The 27110-nt window shown below is 50.4% G+C and overlaps 2 protein-coding genes across 6 annotated transcripts in view; one reads left to right on the top strand and one right to left on the bottom strand.

The window, feature by feature from the left end:
- Positions 1-1683: 1683 nt before the first annotated feature.
- Positions 1684-11457, bottom strand: JMJD4 (jumonji domain containing 4). 3 transcript variants are annotated; one of them, XM_055124816.1, is made up of 7 exons: positions 11016-11457; positions 10759-10924; positions 9094-9219; positions 8504-8735; positions 8029-8175; positions 7277-7718; positions 1684-2447 (listed from the first exon to the last, which is right to left on the bottom strand). In XM_055124816.1, exons 1-6 carry the CDS (start codon positions 11278-11280, stop codon positions 7416-7418), a joined length of 1239 nt encoding a protein of 412 aa, XP_054980791.1. In that variant the 5' UTR covers positions 11281-11457; the 3' UTR covers positions 1684-2447; positions 7277-7415. The 3 variants fall into 3 exon arrangements, with proteins under 3 accessions (XP_054980791.1, XP_054980790.1, XP_004611686.2); XM_055124815.1 differs by having other exon boundaries at positions 8504-8771; positions 11016-11453; XM_004611629.2 differs by lacking the exon at positions 1684-2447 and having other exon boundaries at positions 2942-7718; positions 8504-8771; positions 11016-11453.
- Positions 11458-11515: 58 nt separating this feature from the next.
- Positions 11516-27110, top strand: part of SNAP47 (synaptosome associated protein 47) — a 30136-nt gene continuing 14541 nt past the window's right edge. For 2 of the 3 annotated variants that reach the window (XM_004611509.2, XM_055124817.1), the window contains exons 1-4: positions 11516-11659; positions 19630-20169; positions 22129-22619; positions 26590-26714. In XM_004611509.2, the coding sequence (XP_004611566.1) occupies positions 19670-20169; positions 22129-22619; positions 26590-26714 (1116 nt within the window). In that variant the 5' untranslated portion in view covers positions 11516-11659; positions 19630-19669. Of the gene's footprint in view, positions 11660-18017; positions 18170-19629; positions 20170-22128; positions 22620-26589; positions 26715-27110 lie in introns of all 3 variants that reach the window. The other variant, XM_055124818.1, reaches the window with a different exon arrangement.

Genomic DNA, 27110 nt, shown 5'->3' with positions numbered 1-27110 from the left:
CACTGTAGTCTGAGATTGAGATGGCCCCAGGAGAGCAATTCTATAAGCTTTAATGCATCTCTTATTGTGTCCATACAAAATGATTAATATTATGAATTCTTATATGTTTGCAGGCTGAGGAGAAGAGAAACACACTCATGGGACTCCGCCCTTGGGTGGATCCTCCTGCTGAAAGAGAATTAAGTCCTAGGAGAAGCATCCCCTGAGGGAAAGGAACCTCAACTCTATTGATGGGGACCACACCTATGTGTACACCCCAACCCCCTCATGCTGGGGAGATTTAACTAGGCTGTAAGAGTGGGTTGGGGGGTCATATCCACAGATCCAGAGCCGGGAGAGAAGCAGAGAGAGAGAGAGAGAGAGAGAGAGAGAGAATGAAATAAACTGATCGAGCAACCAGTTTGGGCTTCTTCCTTCCGTCGCCTGCCCTCGACCGACAGCACACACAGCGGTTCCAGGGCACCAAACTCGGGCGGTGAGATAGAGCCGCCCGGAGAGCCCACGAGTGCTCGCGCCCTTCGGCGAGCCTTAGTTTTTCACAAAAAGGTGAGAGAAGCAGATTACCCAAGAATTAAGGGCAGCACCATAGGGGCATTTATTTCAATGACTAATGGTACTGCATAGTGAGCAGTACTCTGTACTGAGTAGAACAGTTGTTCTCTATACCCTGCAGTTAGTCTAAGACTGGTAATAACCATGGCTTAACTTACAAATTAAGAATGTGAGCTATGGGGCTGGAACAATTAGCAAAGTGGGTAGGGCATTTGCCTTGCACTAGGCCGACCTGGGTTCAGTTCCCAGCATCCTATATAGTCCCCTGAGCACCACCAGGAGTAACCCCTGAGCATCACCGGGTGTGACCCAAAAAGAAAAAAAAAAGAATGTGAGCTATTTCCTGCTTAATTCGAAAAATAAATTATTATATCTGAATACATAAATTAAGTTTCCAAATGTCATGATTTTGGTCTTCTGGACCTTGTCATAGGATAAGCTCCTACTTTTAAACCAACAAATACTATTATACCGTTTGAGAGGTGAAAAACTAAACAACTTCAGAAAGGTCATTCACATAAGAATCTTGAACAAGATAAAAGTTTCCCATCACTTATAAATAATCTGGTCAAACACCCATCCCATACTTACAGGTCTCTCAACACTTCACACACTGACTTTTAGAAATGCTAATAGCAACATTTGTACATCAGCTGATATCCAGAAGGCTTGGGTGATTCATCATCACTATGTGCCTGTCCATGTGTGAGCTGGCGAGCATCCTGCATGGGTTGCCAGCGGCTCCACTGCAGAGACTCCTGGGTCTGGCACAGAAGATTTTACAATTACCAGTTGTGTAGGTAGATACTATGAAAATTTTCGTGTTGCAAAGTTTAATACTACTGCGTGTTTGTACAAAGTTGTCTGCACATCCTTTTCTTTTTCTTTTTCCATTTTATTTTTTTAATTAATGTCATTTTTTTTAATTAATTAATTTATTTTTAATTAGTGAATCACCATGAGGGCACATTTACAGATTTATACACTTTTGTGCTTATGCTTCCCTCATACAAAGTTCGGGAACCCATCCCTTCATCAGTGCCCATTCTCCACCACCAGTAAACCCAGCATCCCTCCCACCCTCCCCGATCCCATCTCCCCCCACCCCGCCCTGCCACTGTGGCAGGGCATTCCCTTCTGTTCTCTCTCTCTAATTAGCTGTTGTGGTTTGCAATAAAGGTGTTGAGTGGCCACTGTGCTCAGTCTCTAGCCCTCATTTAGCCCGCAACTCCCTTCCCCCACATGGCCTTCGACTACATTATAGTTGGTGATCCCTTCTCTGAGTTGCCCTTTCCCCAGAATGTGAGGCCAGCCTCCAAGCCATGGAGTCAACCTCCTAGTACTTATTTCTACAATTCTTGGGTGTTAGTCTCCCACTCTGTTATTCTATATACCCCAGATGAGTGCAATCTTTCTATGTCTGTCTCTCTCTTTCTAACTCATTTCACTCAGCATGAAACTTTTCATGCCCATCCACTTAAATACAAAATTCATGACCTCCTTTTTTCTGACAGCTGCATTGTATTCCATTGTATAGATGTACCAAAGTTTCCTCAACCAGTCATCCGTTCTAGGGCATTCGGGTTTTTTCCAGATTCTGGCTATTGTAAATAGTGCTGCGATGAACATACATGTGCAGATGTTGTTTCGATTATACTTTTTTGCCTCTCTGGGATATATTCCCAGCAGTGGTATTGCTGGGTCAAATGGGAGCTCAACCTCTAATTTTTTGAGAATCGTCCATATTATTTTCTAGAAGGGCTGAACCAGTCGGCATTCCCACCAGCAGTGTAGAAGGGTCCCTTTCTCCCCACATCCTCTCCAACAGCGGCTGCTTTTGTTCTTTTGGATGTTGCACATCCTTTTCAAACAATGAATCCTTTGCCAGTACTTGTCTGTAAACAAACAAAAATATCTTGTATGAGTGGTAAAAAATTATCAACATGTAACTTAGTGGCCAGAATCATCTCTTTGAGAAACCTTTCCCTTCTTGAGAAATTAGCCACACTGCATTTTACAGCTAAAAAAAAAAGGCAAGTATTACCACTTAACTTTAAATGATGAACATTACACATCACCTATAAGACTGAAGTGATTCAGTGTGTAACTTGGTCATTAAGGAAGAGTTATCTGAGACTCCTCCTGGCCTTAGAGCAGTCACTCTAGTCCTGAATATTCAGGTTTGGCTGCTCTTGGAAGAGATGGATAAGCCTGGACTACAATTAAAACAGAGAAATGACAACACAGTGAAAGTTCATCCCTCTGCCTCTTTTCTGGAATGACATCTGTGCCTCTTCACCTTTCCTCACAGAACAACTATTAAACATGTTTAAGTCTAAAAGAAAGTGTCACCTTCAAGTCAGTCATGTTCTCTGTCAAGAACACACAATTTACAGAAATGACTTTTTATTCAATTGACAAGCATTTATGCAAACAGGCAGTACAAAACCATGCATTTGACAATTTGAGCAATGTCTTTATATTTAACTAGAGGAATATGTGAAACAAAACGTTTCTTTACCAGAGACCCCAATAATCTAATCACAAATTTTCTTGTGAAAGGAAGCAAAGGAAGCAAATAGCGATTCCAGTCAAACAACCTTCATGAATTTTTTTTTTCAATGATTTTTTCAAGCAAAAAAGGATGTGGTATCCGGCTGGGTGACAGGTATCCCTGGTTTCTGTGGGACCCTGAGACCCGGGCTTCCCTGGGAAGTTTGGAGATAGCACACTGGCCAGCCCAGGTGCAGGGAAGACAGTGCTCCCTGCTGGAGGGACAGTTCTCTGTGAGTAGACCCTGATATCACCATGGGACTGAAGCAGAACTGATTTTTTCTTTCCGTACCCAGCAATGCTCAGGGACCCAAATGAAGTGTCTGGGATGACAACCAGGTCCCCAGGTCTCTACGGGACCTGGTCGCCCCAAGGGCAGTAATAATTATATTTCCAAAAGAAAGATGTCAAGTGCAACTTATGCTTAACCATAACCAACTATGCAGCCCTCCTAAGCACACACGTAAGTGGCTCTACGCGTCTTCCCTGCCATGCAGCCCACCCCTGTCCTCAGAACTTCCCAAGTTGAGGTCTGCTGCCCTGTGGGGTTCCTCAGCACTGCACCTCACCCATCCCTACTCTGAACTAGTTCCCACCGGAAACATGATTGACTGTACTGAGCCGACCCCTCTGGTACCTATCCCTCCATTCTGGTCGACCCACGTGGCCACCTTCTTCCTGCCCCAGGCAGGAATCTGTGGGTCTCTGCTGCAGGAGGTCAGACTTCAGAGCAGAAACATGTCAGGATCCCAAGCTGTGCTGGCAGCCACTGGCCTGTGAGGAGCCACTTTACAGATTACAGGCACCGGTACTGTGGTGGACCGAACCCCACCTGATCATGAACCACATGATCTTCCGTTCACATGGTCTTACTTTTCCCAGCTGTAAAATCTGAAACTGGTGGCAAGTCTTGACTTTAAGGTGAGGAGTGCAGGAGAGTATTGACCACCAGGGGGCGGGCTAGAGCACAGGAGAAGGGACACCCCAAGCGCCTTTCAGGAAGATCTTGGCCCCTTCTAAGGCCTCCCACTCGGTCCATCCAAGTCAACAAGGAGAGCTGCTAGAGAAGAAAGGGACTCCTGCATGGTAGCAGAACAGATGGGTAAACAAGGAAAGTAAACGCAAGGGAAGTGTTGGATATCAACCTTAAGCTTTATCAGTGAATTGCCCCTTTTCCTCTCCCAGAGAAGCTTATGTGCCCTTGCTAGCATCCCTGATTTAGTTCAAGTTTATCTTTAACCTTTCCTTTGTATTTTATCTCTCACTGCCACAGTTCCCCAAGTCCGTCTTGATTACTTATAAGCCAAAACTTTCTGGTAATTCTGTGCTTTGTATTTGAAGTGCTGTGTATTGATACCTGCTTTTCTATTTCCCCTATAGCCTTTTCATATTTTACTATAGAGCAATGTTCTTTGGTTAAACACACAAAGACCATTAATAATATGCTCCTTTTATTTGGGAGTTGACTGACTCTGGGACAGTCTAGAAAGCATAAATGCACTGATGCAAACTGTTATAACTTAAGAGACAGGACCCCCATGGGGAAGGACAAGCTGAACTGGCCTGAGGACCTAGTCCAGGATTTACAGTAAAAGCCTTGCTTGCTCTCAGAGCCCAGAGAACTGTTAAAAGTCTTGCCCTTCTCAAAGCCCAGAGAACTAAATGTTGGGATCTTTGTCTCTTACTGTGTTTATCCAAACAACTGCAAGTATTGATAACTAATACAACTTATACAACAAAAGATAAAAGCAATGTAGATGTCCCAGGGAGAGTGTCTCCTTGAGTTAATCTCACAAGAGAATTTCCTAGCTTTATCTATGTAAATGATCTATGTGAATTTCCAGATGTTTTATCTATGTAAATGTCAATCACAGCTATGTCCTTACCTCAACCCCCCTCAGGTGTTCTATAAGTATGCGAGCAGCTCTGCACTAAAAGGGCCATTTTCACCATCAAGCTGTGGACTCTGCCTGCTGAGGAGGCTCCATGCGTTATTGTCATTGCAGCAGCCCACCCCCACATTATTTTGTGAACTCGCAGGGAGGAAAGAGAGCTAGAGAGAAAGAGAGCAGGGCTCTGGGAGAGTGGGACAGGGAGCCCATTGACAAATTTGCATGGATAGATGAGGGCGCACACTGTCTGCGGGAAGAAGCTAGAGAGGAGGAGGGGAAGTGAAGTGCAGGACCTGGGGTAGTGCTTAATGCTTTGGTGGGAAGCCATTGGGACATACTCGTCCGGCTCACAGCAGAGGTCCCCATGACCACCACGAGAGTGGACCAGGGGAGAGGCTGTACTTGTCATGAGGAAGGTGAGAGGAGCCTCGGTGCGAGAACACTGCACTTGAGGATGGTGCCAGCCTGTTCTCAACACAGCTCAGTGGGCCAGGGGCGGGAATGGGCAGAGGTGAGGGGCCAGGCTGTTGCCCACACCACCAGGGAGAACGTGTCTGATTCTGCTCGTGGGGATTCGTGTGACCACTGCGGGAAGCTGATGGGGGCTGCAGCACAGAGGGTGGGTCGGTACCTCTCTGAGGGAGCAACCTCCTGCTCTATGGGTGTTGGCATTACGGATTCAAAGTCACGGTAGGAACAATGGAGTCAGTCCTTGTCCTGCCTTTGCCCCAGCTCAGCCACCATGCATCACCCTTGGGGGTGGGCACAGCATTGGCTCACCTGCCAGCCCCTGAAACCAAAGGACAAGCCAACCTCAAGCAGTGGACACAGTACACTGTACTGTAAACCTGTACGTGATCTGCCGTCTCCCCTTAGAACCCAGAGCTGCACTTCTTAGCGGGATCCAGACTCTCATCTGGTAAGAATTCCTGAGGCATAGAGACGGCTCCGTGGCCACGCGGCTGCCAGAGAGACACGAGCACAAGTCAGGTCTCCGGCACCTCTCCACATTACGAGTCCCAAACACCTGGGATTCCTGGTGCCACAATAGCATGCAGCCTGCAGTGAAAAGCATGACCGAGACTGTGTGACTCAGTATGGAACCCCATCATTGCAAAGACAAATGGGAAAGAGAGTGGAGGGTAGGATCAGCCCCTCCTGTCATGGCTAGGACAGAAGCAGGGACAGCTCTCAGGACACCCGGTTAGAGGCTGGTGATATTTGCACCAGCAGAACAACAAGCTCAGTCTTTCAGAAGCAACTTCCAACGACAGGTCCTGCCAGAACAGTGGCAGCCATTCTACATCGTCAGAGGAAGAAATAGCATTTCTTTGCTAGTTCTGAGACGACATCTGGCGATGCTCAGGGCTGACTCCTGGCATTGCACTCAGATCATTCCTGGTGGGGATTGGGGGACCATTCAAAGTACTGGGGAATGAAACCAAGTTCTCATGTGCAAGGCAAGTGCCCAACCTGATATGCTATGTCTTCAAGCCTAATAAAGTTTCCTTTGTTCAGAAAACAATTAGGAAATAGTAGTTTTGAAAACCAGACTCATTCTACTCATTTTAAGTGTGGGAAATCGGAGAGGAGAAAAAAAGACAAATTATAAACAATGCAGAAAGGAAAAAGCAAAAGCAGACTCTGAGCAAATGGACAAACTACCGAGACTTTTCTCCCCAGTTCCCCCAAAGAAACTGTTATATGTCTGATACCCTGGTTTTAAAGCTCTCAGAAACCTGCACAACATTTCCTTTCTTGTTTATTTCTGATCTGAGGAAAAGGTACGTGACTCAGGGTTTAAGGTTACTGGGGCCAAAGCGGTTGTACAGTGGACAGAGTAGTTGCCTTGCACACAGCCAACCTGGATTCTATCCCTGGTATTCCATATGGTCCCCTAAGCCCACTAGGGGTGATCCCTGAGTGCAGAGACAGGAGTCAGCCCTGAGCACCACTGGGTGGCCCAAAACCAAACCCAACAACAACACCAACAACTAAAAACAGAGTTTAGGGTGATAGACGGGTATGGCTCTTTGAGAGCTGATGCTATCCCATGAGAGGCTCTCCAGCACACCTACAATGCCAGGAAAACCCGGGGTGCATGCGCCCCCACTCCTGAGTCCTGGTAAGAGGTCTCCCTGCAGCAGGGCCAACTTACCACGATTCAACGCGCACTCAACACACCATCAACATGAATCTGTACCCCAAACAGGCACTGGGACACAGGGACACAGATGGATGGCCAGAAGAGTCTGAATTATTGTATGCATGAGTCGTACCTGGGATGCCAAGGCAAAAGGCACAGCAGAGAGGTGCTCTGTTCTGCACCGCCAGGGAGGGTGGGGCTCAAGAGCAGAGCCCCGTACGGCCATCCACACTGTTGCCCCCAAACGCGATCTCCGGTCCCCACGGCAGTCACTATAGGGATGCGGTGCTGGCCACAGCCTGTTCCAGCTGCTGCAGAAGCTGCTCTGGCTGTGGTGAGAATGCGCTGGTATCTACTCTCTGGAAGTCGGGGTGGGTCACCACAGAAGCCAGGACGTCAGCAATGCGACTGATGTCGAAAGCAGCTTGCTGGAGGCCCACCCCAGGGTTCTCGCTGTGCTCAGACTCGCCAGGGTCCATCCCCTTGGTTAGGCTGTTGAGCCTCCTTTCGGCAATGACCTTGAGGAAGTGGTAAAACTCTTCAAAATTGATCCCAGAACAGGACCTCATAATGACCTGGGTCAAAAAGGAGAGACCTATGAGCTCCCACGCACCCACACATCAGGCAGCATCCTCTGACTGGGCAGAACATGGGCAAGGAAGGACCCGAGATGCAGTGTGGTCCAGGCAGTGACCAGAGGGGGACGTCCTTCGCAGAGAGGGGCCTTGCCTGGAGACCACCACATCCCTGAGACCACAGCTCTGCACTTGTGAGCTACAGCCCGAGATGGCATGGCAGCCTGGCAGTCCCGACACACCCACAGCTTCTACTGAAGCCCCAGGAAATCCCTGGCTTTCCAGTGTCTGGCGCTGGCACACGCAATACCTGGCAGTGGTGGTGCCAGTCGGGCATGCTCTCCTTCCACTCGATGACTTCCTGCTGTACAGCACGGAGTTCCTGCTGCAGGAAGTGCCACATGTGGCCCAGGTTGCAGCCATTGACCCAGTTGTGATTAATGGAGATTGTGTTGTCCTACAGGAAGTGAGAGGCACAGGCTACTCCCACAAGCTCACTGCAAACACTGCCCACCCCATCCCTCATTCCTCTTAGGCTTCCGTAGCTTAATAAGGGGTGCTACCGGGGAGGGGCAGGGGTACAGGGACAATATGAGTGCACAGAAGCCATGCGGGGAGGGAAAAGGAGGATGCTCACTGGGAGGGCTGGGGAGGGCAAGTCCTGCCCTCTCTGCTGTCAAGGTATGCAGGGACTGCCAGGAAGGCCAACAGGGACATCTGACTTAGGCGGAGACAGGCCCTGGCAAGCCTCCTAGCCTGCTGTGAACAGAGAGCGCCCAACCTACCAGGTTGTGGACTTGGTGGTGCCAGCCACTGGGCACAAACACCATCTCACCCGCCTCCTGCGTGACTTCCAGCGGGGGGCTACAGTGCTCACGTCTAGGGTACAGGCGGTTGTCGAGGAGCGTGGGAGAGGTGACATCGTAGGGCAGGCCACCGTGGCAATCCCGCAGGGCCTCTTCTTGCCCCGGTGGGAAGAAGATCCACTTTTTCCTCCCACAGATGTTGACAGACCAGCTAAAGGAGCGGAAGATGTCAGCGTGGAACGGCGACCTACATAAGAGTTCTCGTTGGTGCCCTCAAGAGCCATGTGTGGGGTTTGTTTCTCCCAGACAGGCTGGGCCAGCAGCAAGTCAGGCCGTGAGTCAGGTGGGCAGACAAACCTTTCCCCACCCCAAAAAGTCCCACAAGAGATACACAAGTCCAGTGGGCCTAGGAATGCCCAACCTGGGGCCTGACCCAAGTCCTGGCTGATGGGAATCTCCAAGATGTGCCGAGGGCAAGCTACTGGGGCAGCAAAGGAGGTGGGGTGCCGGGCGGGTTGAGACCAAGGAGGGGCTAGGATGTGGGTGGTGGTGCTGGGGGGCCATCTCACCAACTGCCAGTGGGTCCCATGTAGATGAAGCGGTAGTCATCCACGTCCAGAGTGTCCCAGTACTCGTTCAGCCAGTCAGACGAAAAGTACACAGGCAGGGTGAACACATCCTCGGCTGAGGAGTCCCTTGAGACAATGGAATGAGGCTGAGGTAAACGGAACAGCCCCAAGCCCACCTCCCCACACTCCAGTGCCAAACACAAGCGATCGTAAGGATTATGAAAAAGCTGTGCATGACCCTGAGCTGCCTTCTGCTGCTGTGCCCAGACCATTGGCACCAGCCATCAGGCTGAGTGGGGCCACTTCAGTCCACCCAGCTCTAGTCCAGACACCAAACAGACAAGTCATAAACAGACAAAATAAATGGCCGTAGAGTTTCTGTGACATCTGGAACCAACCCTGCAGCTCTGAGACTTCAGGCCTGAATTTCGCTGAGGATTCCTGGTGCAGACCCAGCATTATAATGGCCTCGGGAATCTGTGAGCCTCTTCTGCACCTTCACCTCACCTAGTGTCCATGACTCAGCCTGCTGGACGCCAGGTCACAGGCCCACACACAAGGTGTTGCACCACGTACATGAGGTGTTGTGCACTTCCCTGCTCACAATCATTTACACCCCTGGCCCAGCCGCACACCTAAACAAGTGGGTATTCAAGGACAGCTGTCAGGGCTCCACACATGCTGGTCATGCACTTCATCACCTTGAGCGACCTCCCCAGCCCTTGACCTGGCCTTTTTGAAACCTAGTTTCCACATTATAAAATCAAGAATTTGGTTCTTCGCACATTCACTCAAACTGTAACCCAGTGTGCACATTACAATGACTATGCAGGTCAGTGTGGGTCTGACAAGAAACCCCTCTCGATTAGCTAAAAGTACAGCCCTGGGTGGCAGAAGTCATTTCCCAGAGGCAGGGTGTGCTGGTGCGAGACCGTCCTCAGAGCCAGGTGGTTCGAAGATCAGGCCATGCAGTAGGCCATGCAGTAGTTCAAACCCAGGAGGTGAGGCCGGTAGGGACACACTGGAAAGGCAAGTATGTGCTGCTGGCCAGTGATGACGGGTTAAGAGAGCGTGGGGCACAGCTCTCCCGGATAGGTTTCTCTGGAGCTTTCAAGCACCCAGATGAGATCACCTGGACATGAGGTGCATGGCCTGGCAGAAGAATGATGGTAATCAGGGTGGAGAAGAGAGTGTCCTGGCCAGTTGGCCGGGAAGGTCAGTCCTACCGAGTGGCATCTGAGGAGGGCCCAGAACAGTGCTGCCTCTTAGATGGAGGTTAGGCCATCAAGAACAAGTTGAAGAGGTAGTGACCATAGCTCCTGTGTCCTCGCCAGGGCCACACTCCCCCCACAATCAAGAGGGCAATCTAGGAGTGACTACCAGTTGCCACTCCAACAAGGACTGAAGGGCATCAAGTTTGGGTTCTTTTTCTTTCTTTTCTCTTTGGGCCACACACCTGGCACTGCTCACGGCTTACTCCTGCCTCTGCTGCGCTCAGGGGTCACCCCTGGTGGAGCTCCCCGGACCCTTTGGGGTGCTGGGAACCAGAGCCGGCTGTGTGCAAGGCCGGCACCCTCGCTGCCGCCCCGACGAGCCGCGTACAGTCAGGTGCTTTACGCCAGGGCCGAGAGGGCAGATGCCTGGCTCTGCGTACCACGGCTTTACCTGCACAGGTGCCAGTCTTTGAGGTAGAGACATCCCCTGGGGGACGAGTAGCCGCCCTCGATGTATTCTCTCCAGTAGCTGATGTAGTCTCTGAGGGCCATGCGTTCTTTGGGGTTCGAGTTATACTCCCGGACCCCGCAATTGGCCACGGGCACCACCACGTCTCCTGCAAGGCGAGGGGAGGCGCGGGTCTTCCACCTGCTCTCCCCGGGCCCCCCGGCCGCGGCCCCCCCGGGCCCCCGCGCCCCGCGCCCCACCGTAGGTCCGGAGCAGGTGGTCCCAGTCGGGCGTGCCGCCGGGCGTCACCCAGCGCCGGCGGCAGCCCCAGCCCGCGGTGAAGGCGCTGGAGAACACGCACGGCCGGTTGGGCAGCAGGTAGCGCCGGACGAAGTCGGCGTACGAGAGGGCGCCCGGCTCCTCGATGAAGTCCACGCGGCGCGGCGCCGGCCAGGCCCCGCCGGGCACGCGGCCCCCGAGGCCTCGGAAGTGGCTCTCGGCGAAGAGGCGCGTCTCGCGGTCCATACCGGGCCGGGCCGGGTCCGCCGAACCGGGCGGCTGCGGGCGACCGAGCGCTCCCGGCGCCGAGACCCGGCTCCCAGCACCCAGGCCCGGGCCCCGACGCGGCCGGAACCCAGGGCCCGGGCTCCCAGCAACCCAGGCCGGGGCCCCGACGCGGCCGGAACCCAGGGCCCGGGCTCCGACGCGGCCGGAACCAAGATCCCGGGCTCCGACGCGGCCGGAACCCAGGGCCCGGCCGCCGTTTCTGCCCGGGCTGCGCCGCGGGCACCGCGCCCGACGCAGGCGCAGACGCAGCGCGACCCGCGCTCCGGCTCCGCGGCGACCCCGGACTCTGCAGGCGGTGCGGGACCCCACGGCCGTCTCCGCGCCTCCGGCGGCTCGGGTAAAGCGGCCTCCCGACGCGCGGCCCCATCGGCGCCCCGAGCCCCTCGGCTCCGCCGGCACAGCCCCCGACTCTGGCTCGTGCCCCGGGGACTGGGCAGTGACAGGGCTGCGCTGACGGTGATGCCCGAGGCCGGAAGTGGGGCCTCTGCTTGATGCCGGGACCTAAACTGCGACGGGAGTTCGGAGACGCAGGGGCGTGGGCTGGGTGCTAGTTGCGGGAGCTGGTGGGCGCGGGCATGCAGGAGGCGTGCGGCAACTTAGGTGCGGACTTGAGGCTGCACGCCGGCATACCTGAGAAATCAAAGCCACCGACATAAACCCACCCCTGTCAACGTGGAACGGAGGGACACGAATGCTATACCGTGGGAATTTGTTAGTCAAACGTCTGTAGGAGAGCAGGAGAGTACACAAGTACACAGATGCAAGGTTACATTACAGTCCCTAATGCAAGAGGGTACACAGCTCAGTTTTACACATAGTAAAGCCTCTCATCTCTCTGATAGAAATGTAGGTGCATCCTGTAATCCTTCTGCATCAGTGAGAACTCTAGACGGTTTCTGGCTTTGTGTTTGTTGTTTGGGGGGCAGGGGGGATGCCAGTGGAAGGGGTTTGGGCTCCGTCCAGCTATTCTCAGGGCTCACTCCTGGTGGGCCTGGGGGAACCATATGGAATGCCAGGGGAATCGAACCCAGTTCGGTGGCATGCAAAGCGAACACCTTAACTGCAGTGCTGTAGCAGCTCCATGGCTCTGGTTTTTGGCTTATTTTGCTTTTGTTTGGTTTGAGAGCCACACCTGGCAGTGCTCAGGGGTGCATGCGGTGCCTGGGGATAGAATCTGGGTCTCCTTTATACCAAGCATGGGCTCCCATGCACTATTTGGCCCATGCATTCTGGGAAAGTTTGTGCTTATAGTTCTGTGTCAACAGGTGATGAATGTGGCTTGCAAAATCTGGACAGTAGTTTTGCTTACTCCTAACAAAAGCTGAAGAGAAGGAACAGTCCCTGTAGTTAACAAGCAAGACGTGAATTTGTTTACTCTTATGGGTAGAAGAAGAAAGGTTCCAGGTGTGCTGGGGCTTTGGACTTGGAAGGGGAGCTTGAAGGTGGGGGTTCTTTCCAAGGGGTCTGACATTTACCCAGAACAGAAGGATCTGCAGTGGGGAAGGCCAGAGAAGCAGGCCCTAGAAGTGCACGTGGGGAAAAGCATATGAGCCCCAGGTAGAAACAGAAGCAGGGCACATGGTGGGAATTGTGGCATGTGAAGTAACACAAAGGGGTGAGAGTATCTGCCTTTTCCATCTGCCTCGCTTGCCTTGTGTAGTGAAGCATGGGATTCATCAAACCTTGGGCTAGCAGACAGCAGAAAATGGACAACAAAGTTAAACTGGAGAAGAATCACCTACAATTCCATCTGCAAAGGACTGTTTTCTGTTAGTGGCGGGGAATCTTCTCTTCCATGCATGAATACATGCAAGCATTTACTTGTTTCCTTTTCTTCCCCTGTGCCTTACCAGCTTCATCTCTCATGCATAAGTTTGTCTCTGTAAACATTTGCTATTCTTTGTTGTTTTTGAGTCACACCCAAGGGTGCTTGGGGGCTATTTCAGATGTGCTCAGGTATGAAACTCTGGACTTGTACACCTGCCATGCTCATGGTGCTGGGGGCTCATGTGTGGTGCTGAAACCAGGACTGGCCTCTGTGCTAAGTCTATCTCTCCCACCCCAACCATTTTCTATTTTTTTGTTTGTTTATTATTTTTTTTTATTAGTGAATCACCATGCGGGTACCGTTACAGATTTACACATTTTCATGCTTCCATCATACAATGTTTGAGAACCCATCCCTCCACCAGTGCCCATTCTCCACCAATGAACCCAGTATCCCTCCGACCTCCCAATCCCATCCCCCCCACCCCACCCCGCCTCTATGGCAGGGCATTCCCTCTTACTCTCTCTCTCCTTTGGGGTGTTGGGTTTGCAATAGGGGTATTGAGTGGCCATCGTGTTCAATCTGTAGTCTAGTTTCAGCATGCATCTCCCATCCCAAGCAGGTCCTCCAACCACACTTAACTTGGTGTTCCCTTCTCTATCTGAGATGCCTTTTCCCATAGCATGTGAGGCCAGCTTCCAAGCCATGAAGCCAACCTCCTGGTACTTAATTCTACTATTCTTGGGTATTAGTCTTCCATTCTGTTATTTTATATTCCACAGATGAGTGCAATCTTTCTACGTCTGTCTCTCTCTTTCTGACTCATTTCACTTAGCATGATACTTTCCGTGTTGATGCACTAATATGCAAATTTCATGACTTCATCTTTTCTAACAGCTGCATAGTATTCCATTGTAGAGATGTACCAAAGTTTCTTTAACCAGTCATCTGTTCTTGGGCACTCAGGTTTTTTCCAGATTGTGGCTATTGTAAACAGTGCTACAATGAACATATAAATGCAGATGTCATTTCTACTATACCTTTTTGCCTCTCCAGGATATATTCCCAGGAGTGGTATTGCTGGGTCAAATGGGAGCTCAATTTCTAACTTTTTGAGAATCGTCTATATTGTTTTCCGAAAGGGCTGAACCAGTCGGCATTCCCACCAGCAGTGTAGAAGGGTCCATTTCTCCCCACATTCACACCAACAGCGGTTGCTTTTGTTCTTTTGGATGTGTGCCTGTCTCTGTGGTGTGAGGTGGTATCTGATAGTTGTCTGATCTGCATCTCCCTGATGATTAGTGATGAAGAGCATTTTTTTCATGTACCATTTTTTCATGTACCAATTGGTATTTCAAGGAAGAGACCTCTTCCTTGAGAAAGTTTTTGTTCATTTCTTCACCGCATTTTCTGATGGGGTTGTGTGTAAACACACAAAAAAGAGGGAGGAGCCACTCGGGGCACAGGGCAGCGGCGCTCTATCTCTCCCGCCGCCTGCATTCGGTAGTCTCCAGCCGCTTCCCCCACCCCGGGGAGGTTGATGGCGGTGATGAGGCAGGCAAAGGAAGGAATGAGGGCCAGGCTGGTTGGTCTCAATTGCAGTTTATTCTATTCCCATCTCCATTCTCCACTGATTGTCCTCCTGCTTCTTCTTCCCCCATGCTACTTCATTCTCCTTCTGGATCTGGATCTCGATCTGGCTTCTCCAGATCTGGCACTGGGACTGGCCCCTGCCCCAGTCCACTCTTACAGCCTAGTTAAATCCCCAAGAATGAGGGGTTGGGGCTTACACACAGGTGTGGTCACAATCAATGGGGTAAAGTTCTTTCCCTCGGGATGCTTCTTCTAGGACAGATTCTCATTCAGCAGGACACCCACCCAAGAGCGGAATCCCATGGGTGTGTTTCTCCTCTCCTTGTCCAACTAACATACAGGTATTCATAATAAGATGCATTAAACTTATAGAATTGCTCTCCTGGAGTCATCTCGATCTCAGACTACAGTGCTCAGGCCAGATTAGTCTTTCCTATCCCTAGCAGGGCCCTAGTCTCGTCGTTGCTTTTGGCTCATGACATGACATGTCCATGACCAAGCTCTTAACATATAGTTAAGCATTAGGCGCTTTGGCCAGGCCCATGTCAATGCCAGGGTAGCACATAACTCGCCGCTTGCCCTGGGTCCGTCCCGTCCCTCGTCGGGACCCTGCTTTATGGGGGTGCTAGGAAGTAAGGGCAGCTGAGGCTTAAGTCGAGAAAGCAGATGCCCGGGAGTGAATAATATTTGAAGCCAATTAAATCCCATGTTACCAAAGCACATTAACAACTGTCTTTCTTTGTCCATACAAAAAGGACATTGTTTTAAAGTAAACTATTCAAAAGACACGAGGAGAGGAGCAAGGCAACATTAACTTACAATACAAGTTCACTGTCCTAGCAAGGTCTGACCTTACAAATTAACAGAGTCTGATTAGGGGAAAAGCTGATTAACTGATTGGGGAAGAGAGGTAGAAGTGGTTACAGATAGACAAAGGAATGGGAGTGACTCGGGAACACTTTGATGGGTGTGACCTGATAAACCTAAGCTCCCTGTAGCAAGGAGAACAGGACATACCAATGTTGTCTTAAAATGTTTAGAGATTATTACCAGATATGCCTAAACTCTTTGTGGTAAGGGAGAAAGGACAAACTAATGATATCCTACAGGGTTGGATGTTTTCTTCTTGTAGAGTTCAACCAGTGCCTTATATACCCTTGATATCAACCCCTTATCAGATGGGTATTGGGTGAATATCCTTTCCCATTCTGTAGATTGTCTTTGTATTCTGGTCACTATATTTTTTGCGGTGCAGAGCTTCTTAGTTTAGTATAGTCCCATTTGTTTATCTCTGTTTCCATTTGGTTGATCAGTTGCGTGTCATCTTGAAGATACCTTTAGCTTCAATATCATGGAGGGTTTTACCAACCTTGTCTTCAATGTACCTTATGGATTCTGGTCTGATGTTGAAGTCTTTAATCCATTTTGATCTGACTTTTGTGCATGGTGTCAGGTTGAGCATTTTCTTTTATATTTTATAATATAGCATCTGGCGAGCTATTCCTTCATTTGAATTCAGGTCTAGTTACAGATCATGAGAGGTAGCTGGGGAAAGTGTGGGGAACAACATGTTTGCAATTGTTTAAAGATGTAGGAAATACTAAGCTTAGGGTGTCTGAAATTCAGAAGGTGAGTCTGGGGACAGGTGATTGTTCTAAACCTGGTCACATACTAATGACATATCTACAATAAGAACCAGAATGCAAAAGAAAGGCGTTTAGGAGTCAGCATTATGTACGAATAATGTAAGAGCCTCATTTCTCTGAAACGTGGATGCTGTGTGAATAAGCTCTGTCTCTGCAGTAACAAACTCTGACTACATGTTTCGACCTCCCAGGTGGAAAGTGGGAGCCTCTGAGGGCAGGAGGTGAAGGTAATGGAAAAGGCAGGAGTTTGTGGGAACACTGCTCCCACTGTTCTAAGCTTTCTTGTGGCAGGAGTTACTGGAAGGTGTGCGAAATGTTCTGCATGTTCTGCTACTTTGGAACTGCACTAAAAATAGGGTGTTTACTTGATACTGTGGCTCACAAGACACAGGTCTGCTAGAAGAGCCCAAAGAGACCCATCATGCTAATTGCATGCTAAGTACAGCACACATGCCCAGTAGCTTAGCTGTGTGGGTTCCCTATGTGATTGTCTCTACAGGTGAGTGCAGTTCTGCAAGTCTTGACTAGGAGCTGTGGGCTCTGGGTAAGAGCTGGGGAGGCCAAGAATGCTGACTTGTGCTCCAGGAACTTGGCACTGATTACAGACACCGGGAAGGAAGAGCTCTCGCTGTCCCTGGGTGCACACAGTAATGCTGCCACGATCCAATTCACATAGAGCGGTCCACTCAGCACATATTTACTAGGTCACTGTGATGTCCCCTGGAGCACAAGGCTGTCCCCAGTCTAGAGGCCCAGAAGCGCAGAAAAAGGGCCACTGAGGCTGTGGTGTGGAAAGCCTTTTAGGAAAAAGAAGATGACACAGCAGCAGAGACTAAGGAATGAGAAGTGAGCAGCGAAGCAGGTGCAGGCTCATGTGGCGGGCACAGAGCCGAGGACAACACTCTGGTCAGAAGTTGCTGGACTAGAGAGCAGAGGCTGAACTTGACTCAGAGAGGGGGAGGAATCTTGTCACTCCGACTGCTGCTGGCTGAAGAAGGGTGGTAGGCAGGCAGCAGTGAGGAGGGAGATACCACACTGTGTGGGCAGTAATGACTACCCTTCCGGTGGTGTGGCTTAGGGACTAGGCTGTGGGCAGATGCAAGTCAAAAGTCCTGCCAGGATTGGCTAATGAATGACTTAGAGGAGAGAGGGCATTAGCAGGGGTGGTGGGGCAGTCCCAGAGAATTCCTCAGGAGCTACCACCCTTGAAGCTAGGGGCAAGCCAGTCTGGAAATGCCCATGGGATGGCTTCATGGAGTGCCCACCTTGCCCTCCCGTGTGTCCAATGTGAGGACTTGAGAAGACTGTGGGCAGTATTTAGTGCTGTGAGACCCTGGACTCACTGGGAAGAAAGGGTTGCTGATAGGTGGGAGGGGGAGCAGAACAAGACCTTGGAGTGGGTTGTGAGGCACAGACAGTGTTCTGGGACCATGCCGTGCCACCTAGAAAGAAGTAGTGGGTTAATGTGGACACAGGTATGCACAACAGTGGGTGGGCAGAGCGGTGGGAGGGACCAGATAGTGGAGAGGTTGCAGTGCCACTCAGCATGGAAGCAGAAGTCTCCCTCACAGAGAATCTGAGTAAGACATTTCAGAACATTCTGTGAGCTGACAAGAGTCCAGCAAACTGTGGGCCTGTGGGCCATTCCTGCTTCCATGTGTGGAGTTTGGCCTTTTCCTTGTACGCAGCAGGAATGTCCCTACTTGATCTTCATGGACTTGGGCTTGTGGAGGAAGGCACTATGGAAATCTCTGCTAAGAGGAACTGCAGCCACGATTCTCCTCTGCTTTTCAGTGGGATTCATGGAGCCCAAATACCTCTCTCATGTGTTATATAAGATGTGAGTGCCAGTTGAGGTGTCTAAGTTTCCTCCTGATTCTTTCCCCTTCCTTTTCTTTTCTCAGTTTCCAGAGTCTCTTAGAGCAGAAGTTTTTAGGTCTTTTAGTTATTTTAATGGTGGATAAATAGAAGTCCAGAAGGTGAAGTAACTTTTCCACAGCTGTAAAGTTTGTGGTGGAGCTGGAGCTTCCTGAGGCAGTAGTGCCAGACTCAGTGACTCTGGGGAGTTTGTACATCGTCACCCGTTGCTCATAGAGACCTCCCAGACTATTCATTCAGGAACGATAAGTCCAGGTCAGGCAGCTGTTAATACAAATTCTGTTTCTAAATGACCTGCCAGAGTCCTCAAAAGTATGGCGTGACCCTGCCCAACTCTGAGGGTTAGAGATGCTCAGTGGAAGGCCCGGGGTGGCCAGATGGTGGTGGTTCCTCTGGAAGAGGACAGGCGGGCAGGGGCTGACCAAGTGCTGTGTGGTCACATGCTACAGTGGCAAGTTTGTCATTGGTTTTGAACAAACACTAAAAATCAGGGATGGAGCGATGGTACATCAGGTAAGGTGCTTGCTTTCATGTGGCCAGCCCAAGTTCGGACCCAGCATCCCACAGGGTCCCCCAAACCCTACCAGGTGTGATCCCTGAGTGCAGAGTCAGGAGTGAGACCTGAATATTGCCATGTGCGGCCCTACAACAAAGAATTTTTTTTTTTTTTTTTGGCATCACACCCAGCGATGCACAGGGCTTATTCCTGGCTCAGGGGACCATATGGGATGCTGGGAATCAAACCCGGGTCGGCTGCGTGCAAGGCAAATGCCCTACCCACTGTGCTATTGCTCCAGCTCCTAAAACAAAGATTAAAATCATTGTGATGTGGTTATAGCTTGTCCCCTCGATCCCAGTGACTGCTGAATAGCCTTGTGGCTGGACAGACAAGCATGGATGTGTGAGGGAGTGTGAGTCTGCCCGGAGACTTGCTCCCTGTCCTGAGAGGCCCCTGCAGGCCACGTCTAGCAGTGCTGTAAAGCTTCATGTGTTCGGAGAGTTCAGAGGAGTGTCCCTCCAACTAGGGGGAAAGGTCTATCAAGTGTGGAGGCATGGGCACAGAGGACAGGCTGCTCTGCCCCTCACCCTGATCATAGCTTAGCTGTTGCCTGTGGGAGGCCTCCGAGGACAGGAGGACAGGGACACCAACCTCTGTGTGGAAGCTCAGGAAGTCTGAAAGAGCAAAGGAAATCTTCCCTCTTTCCAGTGATGTAAGAGTATGGGTTTCCTGCCTCCTCCTTAAGCCTCCTGAGTTGAGAATATGAGGCTATTTATTTTGGTTAATTTTTTTTTTTTGGATTCCACACCCAGCAGCTCCCAGGAGCTATTCCCCGCTCCTGTTGATCCTCCTGTTGATCGCTGAAGCTCAGGAAAGAGGCACCCGAGTTGGCTCCACTCACTAATTTGTCCTTTTGCTTTCAGAGAGTAGCCTTGGCCCAGATATAGCTGACCAAGGAACCAAATGAGCAGAGACATCTGTGTCCACACATGGCCATGCTCCTACTACTTAGAACTTGAGAAGCGATGGGTCCCAGGAAAACTTGCACTGACTTCTCTCTCGCTGAAATTCACAACTGATAAAACTGGAGAAATTCTGGTCGACTTCCCGCTTGCCAGTATAATTGAAATCAAGAAAGAGGCTTCTCATTTCATCTTCAGTTCTATCACCATCCTGGAAAAGGATCACATCAAGCACTGGTTCAGCGCCTTGCAGCCAAGTCGTAATGCTGTTTTCAGCATCATTGAGCATTTCTGGAGAGAGCTGCTGCTATCTCAGCCAGGAGCTGCTGCTGGGCTGGCATCCTCCCCTGTGACCAAAGGGAAGGAGCTGACCAGTCTGATGGCCTGTTCCCAGAAGCGTCTGGAAGATGCAGCCAAAGTCCTCCACCATCAGGGTGAGCAGATTGACAGCATCGCAAGAGGCCTGGACCAGATGGAATCTGATCTAGACGTGGCAGACAGGTAGAGTAGAATGCTATGACCTTCACCTGATCTCCAGTGGGTGGTATGTCTTCCATCAGCCATTTTTAACAAACATCCAACATTCTGAAAATATGGGCAGTGCTCTGTTGTGGAGAGTTATGCTGAGCTGGCTACTGTGAGCACACGTCCCCAAGGGTCTGCTCTGTCCATAACCAAGCAGTCTTCAATTATCAATGAAGATGACTTCATTTAGTCACTAAGCAAGTCAAGAATGTATTGCTCTAACTTTTAGATAAGGAGAAACTGAGCCAAACTGCTAGATAATTTATTGACGGTCATGCACACTGAGTTTGTTAGCATCGTTTTTCTGGTTCTACATGGCTCTGTTGCCACATGGTTTGCACTGAATAATTTTGGCTCTAGAATCTACCACAAAGCTTCTACCCTAGTCATTCTCAAGCCTTCTGCACCGCTCACCCTTCACTTTAACACCTGAGCCATCATTGGTGTGACTGTATTTGACAATATGTTTGACTTTTTTTTTTTTTTTTAACTGAGAACCTGAGGGCTGGGATGAGGCTCAGTGGCTGGTGCTTGACTTGCATGTATGAGGTCCTAGACTCCTTTTTAAGCACTCCCTGGAGTAACCCCAGGTGGTGCAATAAATTTGAGAGATTTTTCTAAGTATTCAGTAAAAAAATAAATAAATAAGGGGAGGAGGCCCAGTGGCCTAGAACACATGCTTTGCATGCTGAAGACACAAGTTCAGTCCAACCATTACCACCCCCAAACCCCATGACCTAACAAGATTTTTTTTTTTTTAAATAACAGAGGTAACTTTACTAAAGCCAAACAGGTTAGTGGGGAAGTGGCACTGTCTGAGTCTCTTTCTCAATAGTGAGCTGTAATAAAAGACAGCTGGATTCTCTGTGGCCAGTGTGCCCAGGGTGTACTGTGACCACTGCAGATACCACTCACAAGAGGATTGAGCAAGAGCCAAACTGCATCTTGGCATTGACTTCCCTGGTCCCTGGAAGTCTGCATGCTGCCCCGCATCTGTAGCACGACTGACTATACATCTGAAGGGTCGTTTATGAGCAGGTCTGTCTTTTGGTGATGTTAATTCAGTCTGGCAGTCACTAGATGCATTAAAATTAAGTGAGAAATTCAGTTCTTTGGGGCCAGAGGGTTAGGGCGTGTGTCTTGAATGAGGCTGACCCTGAAACACATATAGTAGCCCCAGTACACTCAGGAATGATCCCCCAAGTACTGCTGGGTATGGCCCAAAAACCCAAAAAGGGAAAAGAAAAGAAGCCACTTATGAGTGCCACTTTAGGAGTCCAGGAGCTACATCTGGATAGAGAACATCCCCAACATTGCAAGGAGTCTACCAGCTCTCTAAGATCAGGGTTGACTTGGAATCAAACCTACTCAAGGTCTGTGATCCAAGTGATAGTACAGCAGGTAAGGTAGGTGCCTTGTACACAGTGGAGCTAGGTTTGATCCCTGGCATCCCATAAGGACCTTCGAGCACAGCCAGGAGTAACCTCTGAGCAGCATTGAGAGTGGCCAAAAAAAAAAACAAAAAACACTCAAGGTCAAGTGTGAAGAGAGCATTCTAGCCAGGATACTGTCTTGTTGCCTTTACTACTGACTTGCTTTGTGTTTGTGGGATACAGATGTCCTTTTTGCTCTTACTTGAGCATTCTATTCTTTCCCAAAATCACATGATAATTCCCACCTTTCTGCTTTGTGGATGCTTGTGGGAAATGGAACTACAAAATGGGAAAGTGTTTTTTTTAAACCTAAACTTGGAGTTTAGTGGCCTTTTTATTTTTGGTGGGGGTGGGGTAGGGTGAGGTGAGCAGGTGTGTATCAAAATTGAACCCAGGACCCCATACACAAGAAGCCGATGTTCTACCACTGAGCTGCTTTACCTGAAGCAGTCTGAGTCCTGAAAATGAGCTGACTCAGTTTTCTTTTGTTCTGCTCTTTTAGGCTGCTGACAGAACTGGAATCTCCTTCTTGGTGGCCCTTTGGCTCTAAGCTCTGGAAGACACCATCAGAAATGAGGCCCAGAAAAGATGCCTCCACGGCGAGTTCCAAACCTCTTGGGAAAGAAGGGATACTGATTCAAGTTGCTGCTGTTATTTCTCAGAAAGCAGAATCCCAGGTGAAGCCAGGAAGGCTCACGCTATTGGTGTCTGGGTTGGAGATCCATGATTCAAATGCTTTGCTCATGCACAGATTTGAAAGAGATGATGTGGATGACATTAAGGTTCACACACCTTATGAGATCAGCATCCGCCAGCGGTTCATTGGGAAACCGGACATAGCTTATCGCTTAATATCTGCCAAGATGCCTGAGGTCATCCCCATTTTGGAAGTGCAGTTCAGCAGGAAGATTGAGATGTTGGACGATGCCTCAATGCTGCAAAGCACTGGACCCTCCTCCACAGCAGAGAAGGGCAGCTCGGTGTGGCGTGCAGGTGAGTGGCCCTGCAGGACTATGTTTACTGTTTCACCTAAGAACCCAGTGAGATGAAAGGTTTGGACGTCTCAAATGTCTCATGAGCAATTTAGGGAAGTGTTTGACCAGTAGGTGGCAGTCTCATAACATGGTGTTTGCCACCCATCAACATCTAGGAGAACTTTCCAGAGACCTCCACAGCAATATGTACTGTGAAAGGGTCAGAACTGGAGGTGGGTGGAGAAGGCCAAGGGTCTCTTGGGCTTCAGGTGCTAGGGGCAAACAGTCCCCACAGCACGGAAGAGCACGTGCAAATTTTTTTTTTCAAATCATCTTTTTGCGTTAGGGTGGGTTCAGACTTTATAGCGGCTCTGACGACAGAAGGCTGAGAGGGTACCAGATTTCCACGCCTCCGGTGCCAGCGTCCCCTGTATCTCATTTCTGAGCCTTTGCGGCAGTCTAACCTGCACCTTTCATGCCAGACGGAGAAGCCTCTGCAAGGCTGCCTCTGTCCAATACAGTTGATGCTCCCTATGCATCCCTCCCGCCCCCTCCCCAGTTGCCCCTCTCTCCCAGGGCACTGAGAGAGCTCACTTTGCTTCTGTCACGATGTCTCCTTGGGCTCTGCGTTTTGACTTTTCATGAGTCTGGAAAAGCACCTCTGGAGCCCAGCCCACGCTGGCCTGTGTGGTGTTGAGCTGTGGTCCTTGGGAGATGGTTTGACAGGGTGACTGGAGGTGTGCCCTTCCTGCATCAGCAGGGGCCATGCCTCTATTTTGTGTTTTGTTCCCTTCTATGTGGGTGGTGGCCCTACATAGAGACCATGTGCTCCAGCCCACTAAGCCATCTCCCGGCCGCAGTGCAAGTGTTATTTTAGGGTCTTTAATGTCATTTGAAGGTTCCTGTTGGCTCTTTACTTCTGAGAGGCTTTATCCACTGTCCTCTCAGCTGAGGGAAATTATTTTTGTTGTTTTGGGTGCCACACCCAGAAGTGCTCAGGGCTCACTCCTGGCAGGGCTTGCGGTCCATATGGGTTTCCTGTATAAGGTCAGCCACGTATAAGGCAGGTGCCCTCCCCGCTGTCCCATCACTCGGCCCCAGCCTAGGGACTGTCCACACTGGAATTTGTGTCCATTCCGGACTCCACCCCTGCAGTCCCCCAGCAGACAGGTCAGGGGGTAACCAAGAACACACACCACTGGTTGTGGCAGTAAATTAAGGTCCAGGGCACTGGAATATTGCTTAGGATTCTGACCTGGGGATCTCACTGGCCTCTGACGCATGCCATGTGAGAGCTAGGGCATGGCACCACTAACCCCCTCCATCAGATCCTCTGAAGGAACCAGCCAGGGCTGGAGAACCCGAGGACAGTTCTGACCCATGTCAAGCCCTGATCGTCTCTGAACCCATGCTGAGGCGGGAAGCTATGTCTAATGGATGGAAGAATGTACAGAGTCCACTTTAGGCCCAGTCCCGCTCCTAAGGCCCCCTCCTCATTCCTGGAAAGTGAAATAATCTCCAAGTTCCCATGCAACTTAAACAATCTATTCTTGTTTGGCTCAACTGTGATAATTAATGACTTGAGAGACACACAAAATTTTTTTTTAACTGAACTAAATCATTTTTTTCCAGGAAGGCCACTTCAAAAGAGTGGGATGACAGAGTCAGCAGCTTGGTTCTTATCACACAGCCTGGAGGTAGCCAGATCTGTGAACCTGAGTGACCCACCGCTCACTGGGGATATAGACCTTGACCCTATTTTCTAAGTTTCTAATTTTGGTAAAATAAAACCCAAGAAGAAAATCCTGCTTTGTCTTTCTGGGTGTTTAAGTAAAACTGTGCGGTTCAACCTTTGCTCTGTAATACAGCTTCAGGGTTGACCACGGAGACTGAACCTGAACCCAACCCTCACAGGTGCACACTGGGGTGAGCACAGTTCAAAAAGTGGCTAAAAAAAAATAAACAGCATGAGACCAAACCAATGGTAGACAAAGGAATGAAAACTGAGACAGGCCAGAACCAATGTTGCGGGTCAAGCAAAGAAGCTGCCTTTGGGACAGGCCTGATGTTAGGGGACCTGTGCCTAAGTGGCTCCTGCAGACAGGGTGCATAGAAGACCAGGACAGACTGAGATGCAGCTGAAAATCTGGTGCACGTCAAGAGCCCACGGAACCGCCGAGATGTAGGCGAGGAAGTGCGCTTTTGCTGCCACAGGTTTGCATGCCCTGCTGTTGGCCTTTCCTTCAGGCTAATTATAACTAGTGGAACACGTCAGTACATCTTCTAGCCTAGCTCTGACTGCTCTGTGCTGACCATGTGAGCATGCTGCTGCTAACTTAGTGATAGCTCAGCTGGCGATGGCCCAGGTGACACCGAATTGCATGCCACGAAGAGGTGAGCCCTGGGTGCTGGGAGTGGGGAGATCTTATACAGCAGTGGCTTAGTAGACATAGGTGCACACAGGTGCTGGCCCATAGTGGGGTGGTTTCAAACAACTGTTTTAGAACCGCTTCCTGAATGGTGTGGAGCAGACGCACAGCCATCTGAGTGGGTACTGCATCGTGCATGCTTATTCTGAGACTGGAGTTGAGGCTTCTGCAGCCAAGGTAGGGTGTGGTGGTTCTGTGTAGGCTGTGCTCCACATGATGGCCCCAGTTCAAGGGAAAGGGGTCTGAGCATCGCCAGGCGTGCCTCCATCCCCACCCCCAGGCTCCTAATAAAAGGATCCTCAGAGGAGCAGAAAGAGAAGGATGTCTGTGGACATGGAGGCAGAGGCCAGGACTCACATGACCACCAAGTTCTGGGACGGCTGGCTGACCTGCTGCTCCTCAGGCCCCAGAGAGCTTTCCCTTAAGGATCTCCTCTCCCTTCCTACACCTAACAGCTGCTCAGGGCAGTAGGGTCCTGTGTTCCCCATGTCCTGGTGCTGTTTGCTAACCAGTAGCTCCCATGGGAGTGTACACAGCTGGTCTCTGCAGCTCAAGGACGGAGTTCCAGAGGTGTGTGGCCACAGGCTGACAGATGCCCGTCTGGACTCACGTGCCAGGGCTGTAGCTGCAGTTGGCTCTTCCAGCAAAGGACAGGTGGCACCTCGGGAGGGGCCATGAGCATTTGTCACCCAGCACATGTGCTGCTGTGCAACACTGTGTCCAGGCCCCTCGCACCCAGCTCAGTGCCCAGCTTCACCCCAGGCTACCTGCAGCCCAGCTGGCCATTCCCTGTGTTCCGTAGAGCCCCAGCGTCTGGGCTGGTAAGTGGCACTGCAGTTCCCACTGGGGCATTAAATGATTTTCTAACCAGGTTCAACAAGTGGGTAATGCTGCAGTGCCACACCCACTGGTGCTCAGGGCTTATTTCTGGCTTGCACTCAGGAATTACCCCATGTGGGGTGCCAGGGATAGAACCAGGTCAGCCACATGCAAGGCCAGTGCCCTACCTGCCACCATACTATCCCTCTGGCCCCTGCATTTGGGGGCCACACACAGCAGTGCTCAGGGTGCCCACTCCTGACTCTCTGCTCAAGGATCACTCCTGATGGGGCTCAGGGGGGCTTATGGGATGCCAGGGATAGAACCCAGGTTGGCCAAATGTAAGGCAAGTGCCGAACCCACTGTACTATAGCCCGGACCTATCAATTTTTTTTTTAAATACTACAAATCTTAAGACCTTTCTTAAAAGAAAAATTTACCATACACACCCAGACAAAAGCCCTTTCTTCCAAGAGCTGGTCAGAGGACAGTCCTGTAACTCTTGGAAGCAGCCCTGGGTTGGGACTAGAAGAATGAGTTGGACATGTTCTGTACCACATGCTCAGTGGAGCAGATGTTCAGGAGAAGAGCTGTCCCCACCCGCAACAGGCACAGAGGCTGCTGACCAGCGGGGTCCCTGTGAGATAGGGCAGTCTCAGACACATGCTTGCGAAGGCTGTGAGTGTTCCCGCACTGTGTCCGTTCCAGGCAGTGATGTTACTGTTTGACTTCCCGTTCCAGCATCTGAGCTGATGTACCACAGCCTTTCAGGAGAGCCATCCTCAGGAAACCAGGAAGGCAAGTCTCTCCAGCTGCAGGCCAGCGAGCCACCGATTTCTGAGGGGGAAGCTCAGGAGCTGAAACAGGTAACTTGTGTCCCGAGAACTTCGGTGCTGACAGGCATTCACCTCCTTTCTCTATATGCAGCTTGTTTTTCTTTCCGACTTGAGACAAGCGGGTATCTGGTAGGATGTCTACCCTGTTGGACAGAAAGGACAGGCTTTGCCCACTGACAGTCTCTGAACTTCTTCACATCCTGGACACACCTTTGCCCCTGGGGCAGCCCCTGGTCTTTGTGCTTGGGTATATGCATACAAGTGCTTGTGTGTCCTGGGAACACTACATGTGCTGTGGAGACACAAAGGCACAAATGCATGCTCCCTGGTTGTGTATTACAGACATGCTGTGTACCTGTGTGTTGCATGCAGTTCTTTGTTGTGTGTACTAGTGTGGGCATGTGCTCTCATGTGTGTTCAGCCGAA

The sequence above is a fragment of the Sorex araneus genome, chromosome 2 (assembly GCF_027595985.1).
Source record: "Sorex araneus isolate mSorAra2 chromosome 2, mSorAra2.pri, whole genome shotgun sequence".
Taxonomy (NCBI): Eukaryota; Metazoa; Chordata; class Mammalia; order Eulipotyphla; family Soricidae; genus Sorex; species Sorex araneus.
This window is presented reverse-complemented; position numbering and strand designations above follow the sequence as displayed.